This window comes from Mobula birostris, chromosome 13 (assembly GCF_030028105.1).
Source record: "Mobula birostris isolate sMobBir1 chromosome 13, sMobBir1.hap1, whole genome shotgun sequence".
NCBI lineage: Eukaryota > Metazoa > Chordata > Chondrichthyes > Myliobatiformes > Myliobatidae > Mobula > Mobula birostris.
The window spans coordinates 110533044-110546702 of NC_092382.1; the positions used below are offsets into that span (position 1 = coordinate 110533044).

The 13659-nt window shown below is 47.5% G+C and overlaps 1 protein-coding gene across 2 annotated transcripts in view; it reads left to right on the forward strand.

Moving 5' to 3' along the window:
- The first annotated feature begins 528 nt into the window (after positions 1-528).
- The window catches only part of LOC140207352 (C-type lectin domain family 9 member A-like), a 32750-nt gene continuing 19619 nt past the window's right edge, over positions 529-13659 (forward strand). For both annotated transcript variants that reach the window (XM_072275903.1, XM_072275904.1), the window contains exons 1-2: positions 529-685; positions 9200-9313. In XM_072275903.1, coding sequence (XP_072132004.1) covers positions 9205-9313 — 109 coding nt within the window. In that variant the 5' untranslated portion in view covers positions 529-685; positions 9200-9204. The remainder of the gene's footprint in view (positions 686-9199; positions 9314-13659) is intronic.

Here is a 13659-nt window from a genome sequence, read left to right on the forward strand (position 1 = left end):
TCGTGACAGTGACACACTGACAGGCTCTGCACCGTAGCAGAAACTCACCACTCAGCGATACCAACACAGAGTCGCGCCCTGCACTGTAGCTGTGAAACACCCTTACCCGTATGGATAACACCCACCCTCTCCAAAACCCTTCCCCCACTCCGACAAACTCTCCCTCTCCTATACTACTCGCCGTCACCGTCAGAGTCTCCACTACACCAGTCGCGTCTCCGTCACCCATCCCTCACCGATAAGCAACCCCGTCTCTGTGAAACACCCTCCCCTGCACACTTCGCCGGTTCTATCATCCCGTACGTACCCATGCACCCCTCCCCGTCTCCGTGATACACTGAACCCGCTAAACTCTCCCCATCTACGTGTCCCTCCACTCTCCTCCCTCTGTGTCACAGGCAATTGTGGGAAGTATGAGGGGGAGATGACGTCTGGTGTTGCACCTCCCCCATTCCACCGGACATCTATCACCAGGTTCTGAGCCAGTCCACAGCTCTGAATGCACAGTAGTTCCACACCACTTGCATCAGAGTCTGCAGTCTCATCACCCTTTCCCTGGCCTCCTCTCTCCTCCCCTTCCTTCCTCTTCCAGCAGCACACCATCCGCTCTCTCACACACACACACCATCTCCGAGAGACACACACTCAATTTGAGATTACTGGAAAGCGGAAGGACTGGATATTGGTGAGTGGGGAGACTGGAGGAGGGGGAGCGTTGCGCAGTTTTTTCTGACTCCAGTGGAGTTTGCTCCAGTGGGGCGGGAGGTACTTCACATATCTGACCCGGGAATGTGATAGGATAATATATAGGGAGCTGCGCTGTTTGTCTGATCCTGGAAGTGTGTGATGGGACGGTGTGGATGGAGTTCCACTCTCTGTATGACCCCGGAGTGCCTGTCGGGACAGGGTTGAGGGAGTTGCCCGCTGTACCGGATCGAGGGTGTGTGTGATGGACCGTTGTGAGGGAGCGTCACTCAGTATCTGTTTCCAGAAGTGTGTGATTGGATTATATGGAAGGATTCTCGCTTGTTTGTGACTCCTACTCATTGGCCAGTGCATTTCGGCCATTAAACAGTGTCCAATCAGAGACAGGGAGCAAGAAAATGGTGACTCGCAAATTCTGCTCCAAAGGCTCGATCAGAACACCCTTTCTGTGGCCTCCACTCTCCTCCCCTTCCTTCCTCTTCTCTCAGCACACAATTCCTTCCTTATGATTCTGAAGTGGGTGAGTGAGCAGCCGCAGCTCCTAGTCCATATAGGTACCAATGAAATTGGTATGAATCGGGAAGTGGTTCTGCAAAGTGAGGTCAGGGATTTAGCTACTAAATTAAAGGACAGGACCACTACCCGTCCCGGCGTGTCCAGACACAGGCAGACCATACAGTTTACCACGTCACTCAAATGTGGTGTCGGTGGGAGGGCTTCAGAATTTGGGAAAATTGTGTTTTTTTTTTCCAAGGAAGGTGGGATCTATACAGAAGAGATAGACGACGGCTTACACCTCAACTGGAGGGAAACTGACATCCCAGAGGGATGTGTTTTTCCGGTACCGTGCATGGGAGTTTTTGGGAGAATTGTTGAACTCGAGTTGCAGGGGGATGGGATTCAGGGTTCCAGAGCAGATAGCGAAGTCGATATGGATACAGATGCTGTTAAGACCTCAAAAAAAAAAAAAAAAAGCAGGAATCAAAAGGTTGTGCATGATCTGTCTGCTGCCCTGGGCTCCGTATATTTTAATGCAGGAAGCTTTTAAAAAAGGGCAGTGAGATCAGGGCATGAATAGACACAGTGAATTATGATTTTGCAGCAATTATTGAGAATTGGTTGTAGGGGGAGCAAGCAGGACAGCACAATATTTCGGGTTTCCCTATTTTCAGACGTGAGAAAGCGGAAGGACTTACAGGAGGAGGTGTGGCATTACTGAACAGAGAACATGTCGCCGCAATGCACAGTCAGGACAGACAAGAGAACTCGTCTAAGTGAGGCATTATGGGTGCAAATGAGGAATACCGGTTGTATGACCATGTTCATGGGGCTACATTATAGACCAGACAACAGTCCACTCGATTAGGAGAAACAAAACTGCATGAGATTACCGACTGTTGCTGAAATACAAGACTGATATAGCAGGCAATTTTAGCTTTTCAACTGAGTCCCATTCTGCAAGAGGACCAGTGCGAGAGATTTTGTCAAAAATATTCAGGGAAGATTACTTACACGGTACGGAGAAATCCCAGCGAGAGGGAAGGCAATACTTGATCTCCTACTGCAAAATGAGAGAAGCCAAGTGTCAGAGGTTTGTGCAGGGGAACACCTTTAATCTGGTGATCAAAACACCATCAGTTTCAAGGTAGTTATGAAAAAGGAGAGGTCCGGCCCTCGGGTTTGGATTCTAAATTGGAGCACGTCCAATCTTACCTTGGATCAAAATGAATTTGGATAAAGTGAATTTGGACAAGTTGTTTTCTTGCAAAGGTGTACCTGGTAACTGGGATCCAAATCGCAGTCTAATCTCAGTGTGGAATGCAATGACCTATACTGTGAATAGTGGGAAGTGTTGAAGGAGGGAGGGACATAGGTGTACAAGTCCGGGGTATAAACACTGTGAATAGTGAGGTGTGCCAAGGGACTGACACACGCGTCACCTCGACACCGACACACCCCTTACCGTGACAACGACGCGTCCTTCATTGCGTCACCGATACACCGCCACAGCCTGCATTGTAATGCTGACACACTCCTCCCCGTCTCCATCGCCTGTCTCCTCGCTAACAAACCTCCATATCTGCGTGCCGAATTCCACCCCTTTATCCTTCCACGCATGCGTCACACAGACCTCTCCTGCACCCCGGCCTGTTTCTGTAATCCCACACCTCCCCTACACCCCTACATCCCTCTGTGATCCACTCCACTCCACCCCTCCCTCTTTGTGTTCAGAGCGAAGTGCGATGAGGGAGTGGAAGAGTTAACGTCTGTGGCCACACCTCCCTCTTTCCAACCGAATATCGATCTCTCGGTTCTCAAACTCTCCAATGCTCGGTGTGGTTGAACCGATTGTGTGGGTTCACCGCAACTAACTCCAGTGGCTTGCACGCCTTCACCGCAAAGCCCGCTCCACACATTCCGTCACAGAAACATACAAAAACTGCAGCACAATACAGGACCTTCGGCCCACAGAGTTGTGCCGGACGCGCTCCTACCTTAGAAAATACTAGTCTTACCAACAGCCTTCTATTTTACCGAGCTCCATGTACCTATCTAAAGGTCTCTTAAAATAGTGTATCGTGTCCGCCAACACCACTGTAGCGGGCAGGCCATTCCACGCACTCACCACTCTCTGAGTAAAACATTTACACCTGACATCTCCGCTATACCTGCTCCCCAGCAGCTTTAACCTGTGTTCTCTTGTGGCAACCATTTCAGCCCTGGGAAAAAGCCTTTGACTATCCACACGATCAATGTCTCTCATCATCTTATAGGCCTCTATCAGGTCACCTCTCATTCTCCGCCGCTCCAAGGGGAAAAACCGAGTCCACTCAACCTATTCTCATAAGGCATGCTTCCCAATCCAGGCAACATCCTTGTAAATCTCCTCTGTTTCTTTTATATGGCTTCCACATCTTCCTGTATTGAGGCGACCAGAACTGAGCAGAGTTATCCAAGTGTGGTCTGATCAGGGTCCTATGTAGCTGCAGTATTACTTCTCGGGCCTACGTTCAATTCCAAGAGTCTTGCCATTAATACTACATTCTGCCACATATTTGACCTACCAAAATTAACCACTTCACACTTATCTGGGTTGAACTCCATCTGCCACATCTCAGTCCGGCTTTGCATCCTATCAGTGTCCCGCTGTAACTCCTGACAGCCCTCCACACTATCCACAACACCTCCAATCTACCTGAGGCCCTGCGACAATGGAATTTACCATAATGTTCAATCGACCGCAGCAGATCTTGACTTCTGCCGTGTGAACACTAGGGGGCAGCACAGACTGCAGGCCGCGCCACACCGCCCTCACGTTGTGCAGCTCCTTCATTTCCTCTGCCAGAGAACAACATTTGTGTCATCAGGAAACCTACTAATATATTACTCCACTTTCTCATCAACGACATTTATAAAAATCACGAAGACTGAGGGTCACAGAACAGATCCCTGACGCACTCCACTGGTGACCGACCTCCATGCAGAATATGACTCGATTACAACCACTCTTTGCTTCCTGTGGGCAAGCCAGTTCTGTAGACACAAAGCAATGACCCTTTGCATCCCATGCCTCCTTACATTCTCAATATGCCTTGCATGGTGTACCTTATCAAATGCCTTTCCGAAATCCAGATACACTAAATCTACTGTTCTTCCTTTATCAATGTGTTTAGTCACATCTTCATAATATTCAATCAGGCTCGTAAGGTATGACCTGCCCTTGATGAAGCCATGCTGACTACTCCTAATCACATTATTCCACTCCAAATATTCATAAAACCTGCCTCTCAGGATCTTCTCCATTAACTTACCAACCACTTAGGTAAGACTTACTGGTCTATAATTTCCTGAACTATCTATGCTCCCTTTCTGAATAAAGGAACAACATCTGTAACCCTCCAATCCTCTGGAACCTCTCGCGTGCCCATTGCTAATGCAAAGATCATCGCCACAGACTCAGAAATCTCCCCCCTCGCTTCCCACAGTAGCCTGGGGTACATCCCATCCGGTCCCGGCGACTTATCCAACTTAATGCTTTCAAAACGCGCCAGCACACGCTCTTTCTTAATATATAAATGCACAAGCTTTTCGGTTTGCTGTAACTTATCACGACAATCACCAAGATCTTAAGCACAGTGAATACTGAATACAGTATTCATTAAGTACCTATGCTATTTCCTCCGGTTTCATACACACTTTCCCACTGTCATACTTGATAGGTCCCATTCTCCCACGTCTTACCCTCTTGCTCTTCACCTACTTGTAGAATTGCCCTGGGGTTTTCCTGAGTCGTGAAGGCCAAGACCTTCTCATGGCCCCTTCTGGCTCTCCTAATTTCCTTCTTAAGCTGCTTCCTATTAGAACATAGAACATGGAACACTACAGCACATTATAGGCACTTCGGAACACAATGTTGTGCCGACCCTCAAACCCTGCCTCCAGTATAAGCCCCCACCTTAAATTCCTACATATACCTGTGGAGTAGTCTCTTAAACTTCACTAGTGTATCTGCCTCCACCACTGACTCAGGCAGTGCATTCCACGCACCAACCACCACTGAGTAAAAAACGTTCGTGTTATATCCTCCTTGAACTTCCCACACCTTACCTTAAAACCATGTCCTCTTGTATTGAGCAGTGGTGCCCTGGGGTAGAGGCTCTGGCTATCCACTCTATTCATTCCTTTTATTATCTTGTACACCTCTATCAAGTCTCCTCTCATCCTGCTCTCCAAAAAGTAAAGCCCCAGCTCCCTTAATATCTGATCATAACGCATACTCTCTAAACCAGGCAGCATCCTAGTAAATCTCTTCTGTTCTCTTTCCAATGCTTCCACATCCTTCCTCTAGTGAGGTAACCAGAACTGGACACAGTGCTCCAAGTGTAGCCTAATCAGAGTTTTATAGAGCTGCATCATTACATCGCGACTCTTAAACTCTATCCCTCGACTTATGAAAGCTAACACTCCATAAGCTTCCTTAACTATCCTATCCACCTGTGAGGCAACTTTCAGGAATCTGTGGACATGTACCCCCAGATCCCTCTGCTCCTCCACACTACCAAGTATCCTGCCATTTACTTTGCACTCTGCCTTGGAGTTTGCCCTTCCAAATGGTACCACCTCACACTTCTCCGGTTTGAACACCATCTGGCACTTCTCGGCTCACTTGTGCATCCTATCAATGTCTCTCTGCAATCTTCGACAATCCTCTACACTCTCTACACTCTCTACAACACCACCAACTTTTGTGCCGTCTGCAAACTTGCCAACCCACCCTTCTACCCCTACATCCAGGTCGTTAATAAACATCATGAAAGGTAGAGGTCCGAGAACAGATCCTTGTGAGACACCACTGGTCACAATCCTCCAAGCTGAATGTACTCCCTACACCCCGACGCTCTGTCTTCTGCAGACATGGCAATTCTAAATCCTCCTGGCCAAACCTCCCTGGATCCTATGCCTTCTGATGTTCTGAATAAGCCTACCGTGTGGAACCTTGTCAAATGCCTTACTAAAATCCATATGGATCACATCCACTGCACTACCCTCATCTATATGCCTGGTCTCCTCCTCAAAGAACATTATCAGGCTTGTTAGACACGATCTGCCCTTCACAAAGCCATGATGACTGTCCCTGATCAGACCATGATTCTCTAAATGCCCAAAGATCCCGTATCTAAGAATCTTTTCCACAGGTTTCCCACCACAGACGTAAGACTCACTGGTGTATAATTACTGGACTATCCCTTATGCCGTTTTTTCAACAAAAGGACAACATTCGCCTGCCTCCAATCTTCCGGTACCATTCCGGTGGACAACGAGGACATAGTGATCCTAGCCAGAGGCTCAGCAGTCTCTTCGCTCGTCTTGTGGAGCAGCCTGGGGAATATTCCGTCAGGCCCCGGGGACTTTTCCAACCTAATGTATTTTAGCAACTCCAACACCTCCACTCCTTTATTATCAACATGCTGCAGAACATCAAACTCACTCATATTCTCCTCACCATCAACAAGATCCCTCTCATTGGTGAATACCGAAGAGAAGTATTCATTGAGGACCTCGCTCACTTCCACACCCACCAGGCACGTTTTCCCACCTGTATCTCTAATTGGTCCTACCTTCACTCCTGTCATTCTTTTTTTCTTCACACAGTTGAAGAATGTCTTGGGGTTTTCCTTTACCCTGCGAGCCAAGGCCTTCCCATGCCCCCTTCTTGCTCTTCTCATCCCCTTCATAAGCTCTTTTCTTGCTTCCCTATATTCCTCAATAAACCCATCTGATCCCTGCTTCCTAAACCTCATGTATGCTGCCTTCAAGATTACAAGATTAGCCTTGTAATCTTCTGGATCTCTAACATTTCCTACCTCAGTGAACCTTGAGAAACTTTTTTTTTTCTTCTTTCGAGAATTATTGCACCCTTTGTACGCCACTGTTCCTGTACCCTACCATAACTTCACTGTTTCAATGCAACGTAGATATGCAGAACTCTAGACAAATATCACCTGGATATTTGCCACATTGCCTCCGACTTTTCCCTGAGAACATCGGTTTCCAATTTAAGCCTCCATTTTCCTGCATGATAGCCTCATAATTACCCGTACACTTTTTAAACGCTTTTCTAACTTGTCTGTTCCTATCTCTCTCCAATGCTATTGCAAAGGAGATGGAATTATGATGACTCTCTCCAAAATACTCTCCCACTGAGATATCTGACACCTGACCAAGTTAGTTTCCCAATACCAAACAAGTACAGCCTCTCCTCTTGTAGGCTTATCTCCGTATTGTGTGAAGAAAACTTCCTAAAACACCTAACAAGCTCCACCCCTCTTCTAAACCGCTTGCTCTGAGGGGATGGCAATCGATATTTGGGAAATTAAAACTCCTTTACGACAAATTTATTATTACACCTTTCGAGGACCTATTTCCCGATCTGCTCCTCGATATCGCCGTTACTATAGTTCTCCACACCCCATCCGTTCACACAGACAGACACAGACACACACAAACACACGCACACATGCACACACAAACACACACACACACACACACACACACACACACACACACACACACACACGCAGCCCCCCCACACACACGTACACACACACTACACACACCCAAACACACACACACACACACACTCACACAGAGCAGAGGGGAGGGAGGGAGCTTCGACTCTTTTTTTTTTCTGAATCCGGTAGCGTGGGCCTCGATGGAGCAGGAGGAAGGGGGCGAATTCATAAAATAACTGAACCGAATAGCGTGTTATGAGACGCGGTGGATGCAGCTCCCCTTTGTGGCTGAACCCTGACAGTGCGTGTTGCGACTGTGTGGAGAGAACATTACTCAGTGTCTAACTCAGGGTGTGTGTGTTAGGACGTTGTGCAGTATTTTTGTCTGACCCCGGGAATGTATTAGGGACGGGAAAGAGGGAGATTCTCTTTGTGTCTATAGCCGGACGTGTGTGATAGAACAATGTGGATGAAGCTTAATTACTTGCCTAACCACGATCTTTTGCACTGGATCGTTGTGGGGGGTTGGGGGGAGTGGGGCTCACTCTGTGTCTGACTCCGTGAGGGAGATGGGACGGTATGGAGAGAGACTCCCTCTGTGTCTGAGTCAGACAGATATCTGATTTCAGTGTCTCCAAGCAGAGATCAGGAGCCAAGTAAGTGTCACTCACACTGGTCGGCGAGTGGCCATTAAAAAACAGCGATTAGAGGAAGTATCAGCGTTTGAAGAGCAACCAATCAGGGTCCGGAATTTATTAGAAAGGGCCGGTGCAAGCCGAGAGCCAATAATTGGTGTGGGCAGTGCTATCGTGGGGATTTGAGGTTTTAGCTCTTCGATGATTCAGCCAGGAGAGTCTCGGTTGAGAGAAAGTACATAGATGTATTTTCCGTTATTTTACTGTTTCCTTTTTTATAATTGCTCTTTTAGAACAGTAGGCATGCCTGGCTGCAGAATTGAATGTTCCTCTTGTAGGGCATGGGAATGCAGGGAGACCTCCAGTGTCTCTGGCGTCTTCACCTGTGAGAAGTGCATCCGGATACAGCTTCCAACACTCGGCGTTAAGGAGCTGGAACTGGAACTGGATGAACACAGGATCATTTGGAAAGCTGAGGGGTGATCGGGAGGACATATTGGGATGAAGTTAGATGCATCGTGTAGGAAAGGGGAAACAGTGTGAAAGTCAGGAAGCTGAAAAGAGTTGTGGAGCCAGAACAGAATATTCTTGTGGCCAATCTCCACGGCAAGAGGTAGACTGGGAGAATCTAATTGGATTGGAGGGATATGGAGATTGCGAAGGCAGAAAGGATTTCACTAGTATAGCACAGAATTGTGAGCGAAGGGCCTGTATTTTTCTGTGATTTATGTCCACTGCTCTTCAGGAGGGGAGAGACTGATTTGAACTCAGAGAGTGGGAAGATCAGGGGTGGAATAGATCAGGGAAAATGACAATTAACAATGTCGAGGAACGATTTTTCCACAGACGACATGGTCAGTGAACGACCCACAGGGAGAGACAGATCAGACTCAAGCATATGGCTAATCTGCGTTTTAACAGCGACCCTCATTATCACGGGTATCTGCTGGAGGATTCATGGTGAGTTTAACACCGGTCGTAACGACCAAACCGCAGAAAATGAAAATGGTCACTATAACAGCGATACACTCCGAACATTACCGGGAAACACCCTTCACTGCGGTACCAACACACCCCTCACTGCGGTACTGACGGGCCCCTTACCATGACTACCACACATCCTTCACCGTGACCCTGACACGACCCTACCAACACATCCGTCAACATAATACCACAAATCCCTCAACCTGATACCGACACACCCCCCACTGTAATAACGATTCACTCTAACACCGACACGCACCTCGCCGTGGCACTGGCAAGTCCCGCACTGTGACACAGACACATCCCTCACTATGACAGAGTCACGTTCCTCATTTTCAAGCCGACTCGTCCCTTATCGTGACACCAACACTCACCGCACTGCATCACCTACATAAGGGTCGCCGTCAAAACAATACATCCCCCATCGTGACACCGACACGCCCCTCACAGCACGCCTACTTACCCCTCATCGTGATAACAGCACACCACTCACTTTGACACGAGCCATCCACTGTGACGACACGTTCTTCGCCGTGACACAGAGCGACACACACTCACCGAGAACCTTCACTCCCCTCACACTGACAGGGACACGCCACGTGACGCCGCGCCCGCCCCGCACTCTGACACCGATGCTCTCAAAACCCTGGTAACGATAAGCCCCACACCGTGACACCGACATCGCCCTCAACCTGACACAAATCGTCCTGTCTCTGTGACACCGATAAACCCCACAACGTAAAACAAAAATGGGATGTGAGAGAATTTAAACTGGGAACACATATAATATAGTGCGACGGGTAAGTAACAGTGGAAGATTTTCCAAGAGACTCATTAGAGTCCCCAACAATAGTATATTCTGGCTAAAAGCAAGGACAGAACGTATAGGAAGAAGCAGCCTTGTATAAGAAAGGAAATAAAATCTGAGCTGAACGTCCAAAGAAACACGGTGTGTTGGAAGTTTAGGAAGGTAGGCAGAAGGGGAGGCATGTCTTTCTTGGTAAGGCATGATATTAAATCATTAGAAAGAGGTGACATAGGATCGAAAGGTGTAGAATTTTTTTGGGTTGAGCTAAGAAATTTCAGGGGTAAAAGGACCCTGATGGCAGTTATTTATAGGCCTCCAAACAGCTGTAGTGATGTGGACCACAAATTACAACTGGAAATAGAAAAGGCTTGTCAGAACGGCAGTGTTATGATAATTGTGGGGGATTTTAACATGCTGGTGGATTGGGAAAATCAGGTCGGCACTGGATCTCAAGAGAGAGAATTTGTAGAATGTCTGCGAGATGGCTTTTTAGAACAGCTTGTTGTTGAGCCCACTCGGGAATCGGCTGTACTGGATTGGGTATTGTGTAATGAACCAGAGGTGATTAGAGAGATTGAGGTGAGGGAACCCTTAGGAGGCAGTGATCATAACATGATTGAGTTCACTGTGAGATTTGAGAAAGAGAAGCCGAAATCCGATGTGTCAGTATTTCAGTGGAGTAAAGGAAATGACAGCGGCATGAGAGAGGAACGAGCCAAAGTTGACTGGAAAGAGACACTGGCGGAAAAGACGGCAGAGCAACAGTGGCTGGAGTTTATGCGAGAAGTGAGGAAGGGGTAAGACAGGGATATTCCAAAAAAGAAGAAATTTTCGAATGGAAAAAGAATGCAACCGTGGTTGACAAGAGAAGTCAAAGCCAAAGTTAAAACAAAGGAGACGGCATACAAGGAAGCAAAAAATAGTGGGAAGATAGAGGGTTGGGAAATGTTTAAAAGCTTCCAAAAGGAAACTAAGTAGGTCATTAAGAGGGAAACGATTAACTCTGAAAGGACACTCGGAAATAATATCAAAGAGTATACTAAAAGCTTTTTCAAGTATATAAAGAGCAAAATACGGGTGAGAGTAGACATAGGACCGATAGAAAATGATGCTGGTGAAATTGTAATGGGAGATAAGGAGATGGCGGAGGAGCTGAACGAGTATTTTGCATCAGTGTTCACTGAGGAAGACACCAGCAGTATAACGGACACTCAAGGCTGGCAGGGAAGAGAAGTGTGCGCAGTCACAATTACGACAGAGAACATACTCAGGAAGCTGAATAGTCTAAAGGTAGATAAATCTCCCGGAGCAGATGGAATACACCCTTGTGTTCTGAAGGAAGCAGCTGTGGAGATTGCGGAGGCACTAGCGATGATCTTTCAAAACTCGATAGATTCTGGCATGCTTCCGGAGGACTGGAAGATAGCAAATGTCACCCCGCTATTCAAGGAGGAGGCAAGGAAGCAAAAAGGAAATTATAGACCTGTTAGCTTGACATCGGTGTTTGGGAAGTTGTTGGAGTCGATTGTCAAGGATGAGGTTACAGAGTGCCTGGAGGCATATGACAAGATAGGCAGAACTCAGCATGGATTCCTTCAAGGAAAATCCTGCCTGACAAACCTATTTCAAATATTTTGAGGAAATTACAGGTAGTGTAGACAAGGGAGATGCAGAGAAAGTTGTATATTTGGATTTTCAGAAGGCTTTTGACAAGGTGCCACACATGAGGCTACTTAACAAGATGAGCGCCCATGGAATTACGGGAAAGTTATATACGTGGATAGAGCGTTGGCTGATTGGCAGGAAACAGAGAGTGGGAGTAAAGGGATCCTATTCTGGTTGGCTGCCGGTTACGAGTGGTGTTCACAGGGGTCCGGGATGGGGCCGCTTCTTTTTACATTGTACATCGACGATTTGGATTATGGAATATATGACTTTGTGGCTAAGTTTGCTGTCGAAACTAAAATAGGTGGAGGGGCCAGTAGTGCTGAGGAAATGGAGAGTCTGCAGAGAGACTTGGATAGATTGGAAAAATGGGCAAAGAAGTGGCGAATGAAATACAATGTTGGAAAGTGTATGGTTATGGACTTTGGCAGAAGAAATAAGCGAGCAGACTATTATTTAAATGGGGAAAGAATTCAAAGTTCTGCGATGCAACGGGACTTGGGAGCCCTCGTACAGGATACCCTTAAGGTTAACCTCCAGGTTGAGTCGGTGGTGTAAAAGGCGAATGCGATGTTGGCATTGATTTCTGGAGGAACAGAGTATAGGAGCAGGGATGTGATGTCGAGGCTCTATAAGGCGCTGGTGAGACCTTAATTTGAGTACAGTGGGCAGTTGTGGACTCCTTATTTGAGAAAGGATGTGCTGGCGTTGGAGAAGGTGCAGAGAAGATTCACTAGAATAACTCTGGGAATGAGAGGGTTAACATATGAGGAACGCTTGTCCGCTCTTGGACTGTATTCCTTGGAGTTTAGAAGAATGAGGGGGGACCTCATAGAAACATTTTGAATGTTGAAAGGCATGGACAAAGCGGATGTGGCAAAGTTGTGTCCCATGTTGGGGAAGTCTAGTACGAGAGCGCATGACTGAAGGATTGAAGGGCGACCATTCAGAACAGGGTTTGTTGCCACGGGCGGCAGTGGAGGCCAAGTCACTGGGTGTATTTAAGGCAGAGATTGATAGGTATCTGAGTAGCCAGGGCATCAAAGGTTATGGTGAGAAGGCGGGGGAGAGGGACTAAGTGGGGGAATGGATAAGCTCATCATAACATGGTGGAGCAGACTCGACGGGTCGAATGTCCGACTTCTGCTCCTTTGTCTTCTGGTCATATGGCTTATAAGCATGATAAAGACACGGCATTCACCGTAACACAATCAAGACTCATCCGGACACCGGCACGCCATTCACCAGAACATGAACAATTCAGTCACCGTATCACGGTCACGACCTTCAACGAGACACAGATACACTCCTAACCGCAACACAGACACGGACCATGGACGTTACACACCCGTGGCAGTCACACTGACCGCAACGTACCCCTCACTGTAACATCGACATTCCCACTGACTGTATCACTGATAAACTCCTCAAGGCAGCAGCGAAACACACCTCAAAATGACACCGACACGCTTTTTCACTGTGACTCTGAGGCACCGTACACTGTGACACCTTCACGCTCCTCGTCGTGATCCTCACCGCCTCGTGACAAAGACTCAGAAGTCACTGTAACACCCCTTACCGAGACAGTATCACCGCTCAACATAACGCCGATGCACCGCTCACAGAGGCAATTACCCACGCCTCATTCTGACACGGGCAAACCTCTTAGCGTGATACCAAAACACCTCAGCCTGACACTGTTACAACCACCGTGGCAATGACATGTCTCTCACCGTGACACAAAAACATTCCTCTCTATGATACAAACACACCCCACACCATGACAGAGATACTCCACTCACCTTGACAGCACCAGGCTCCTTACTCTGACATTTCCCTCGCCGTGACA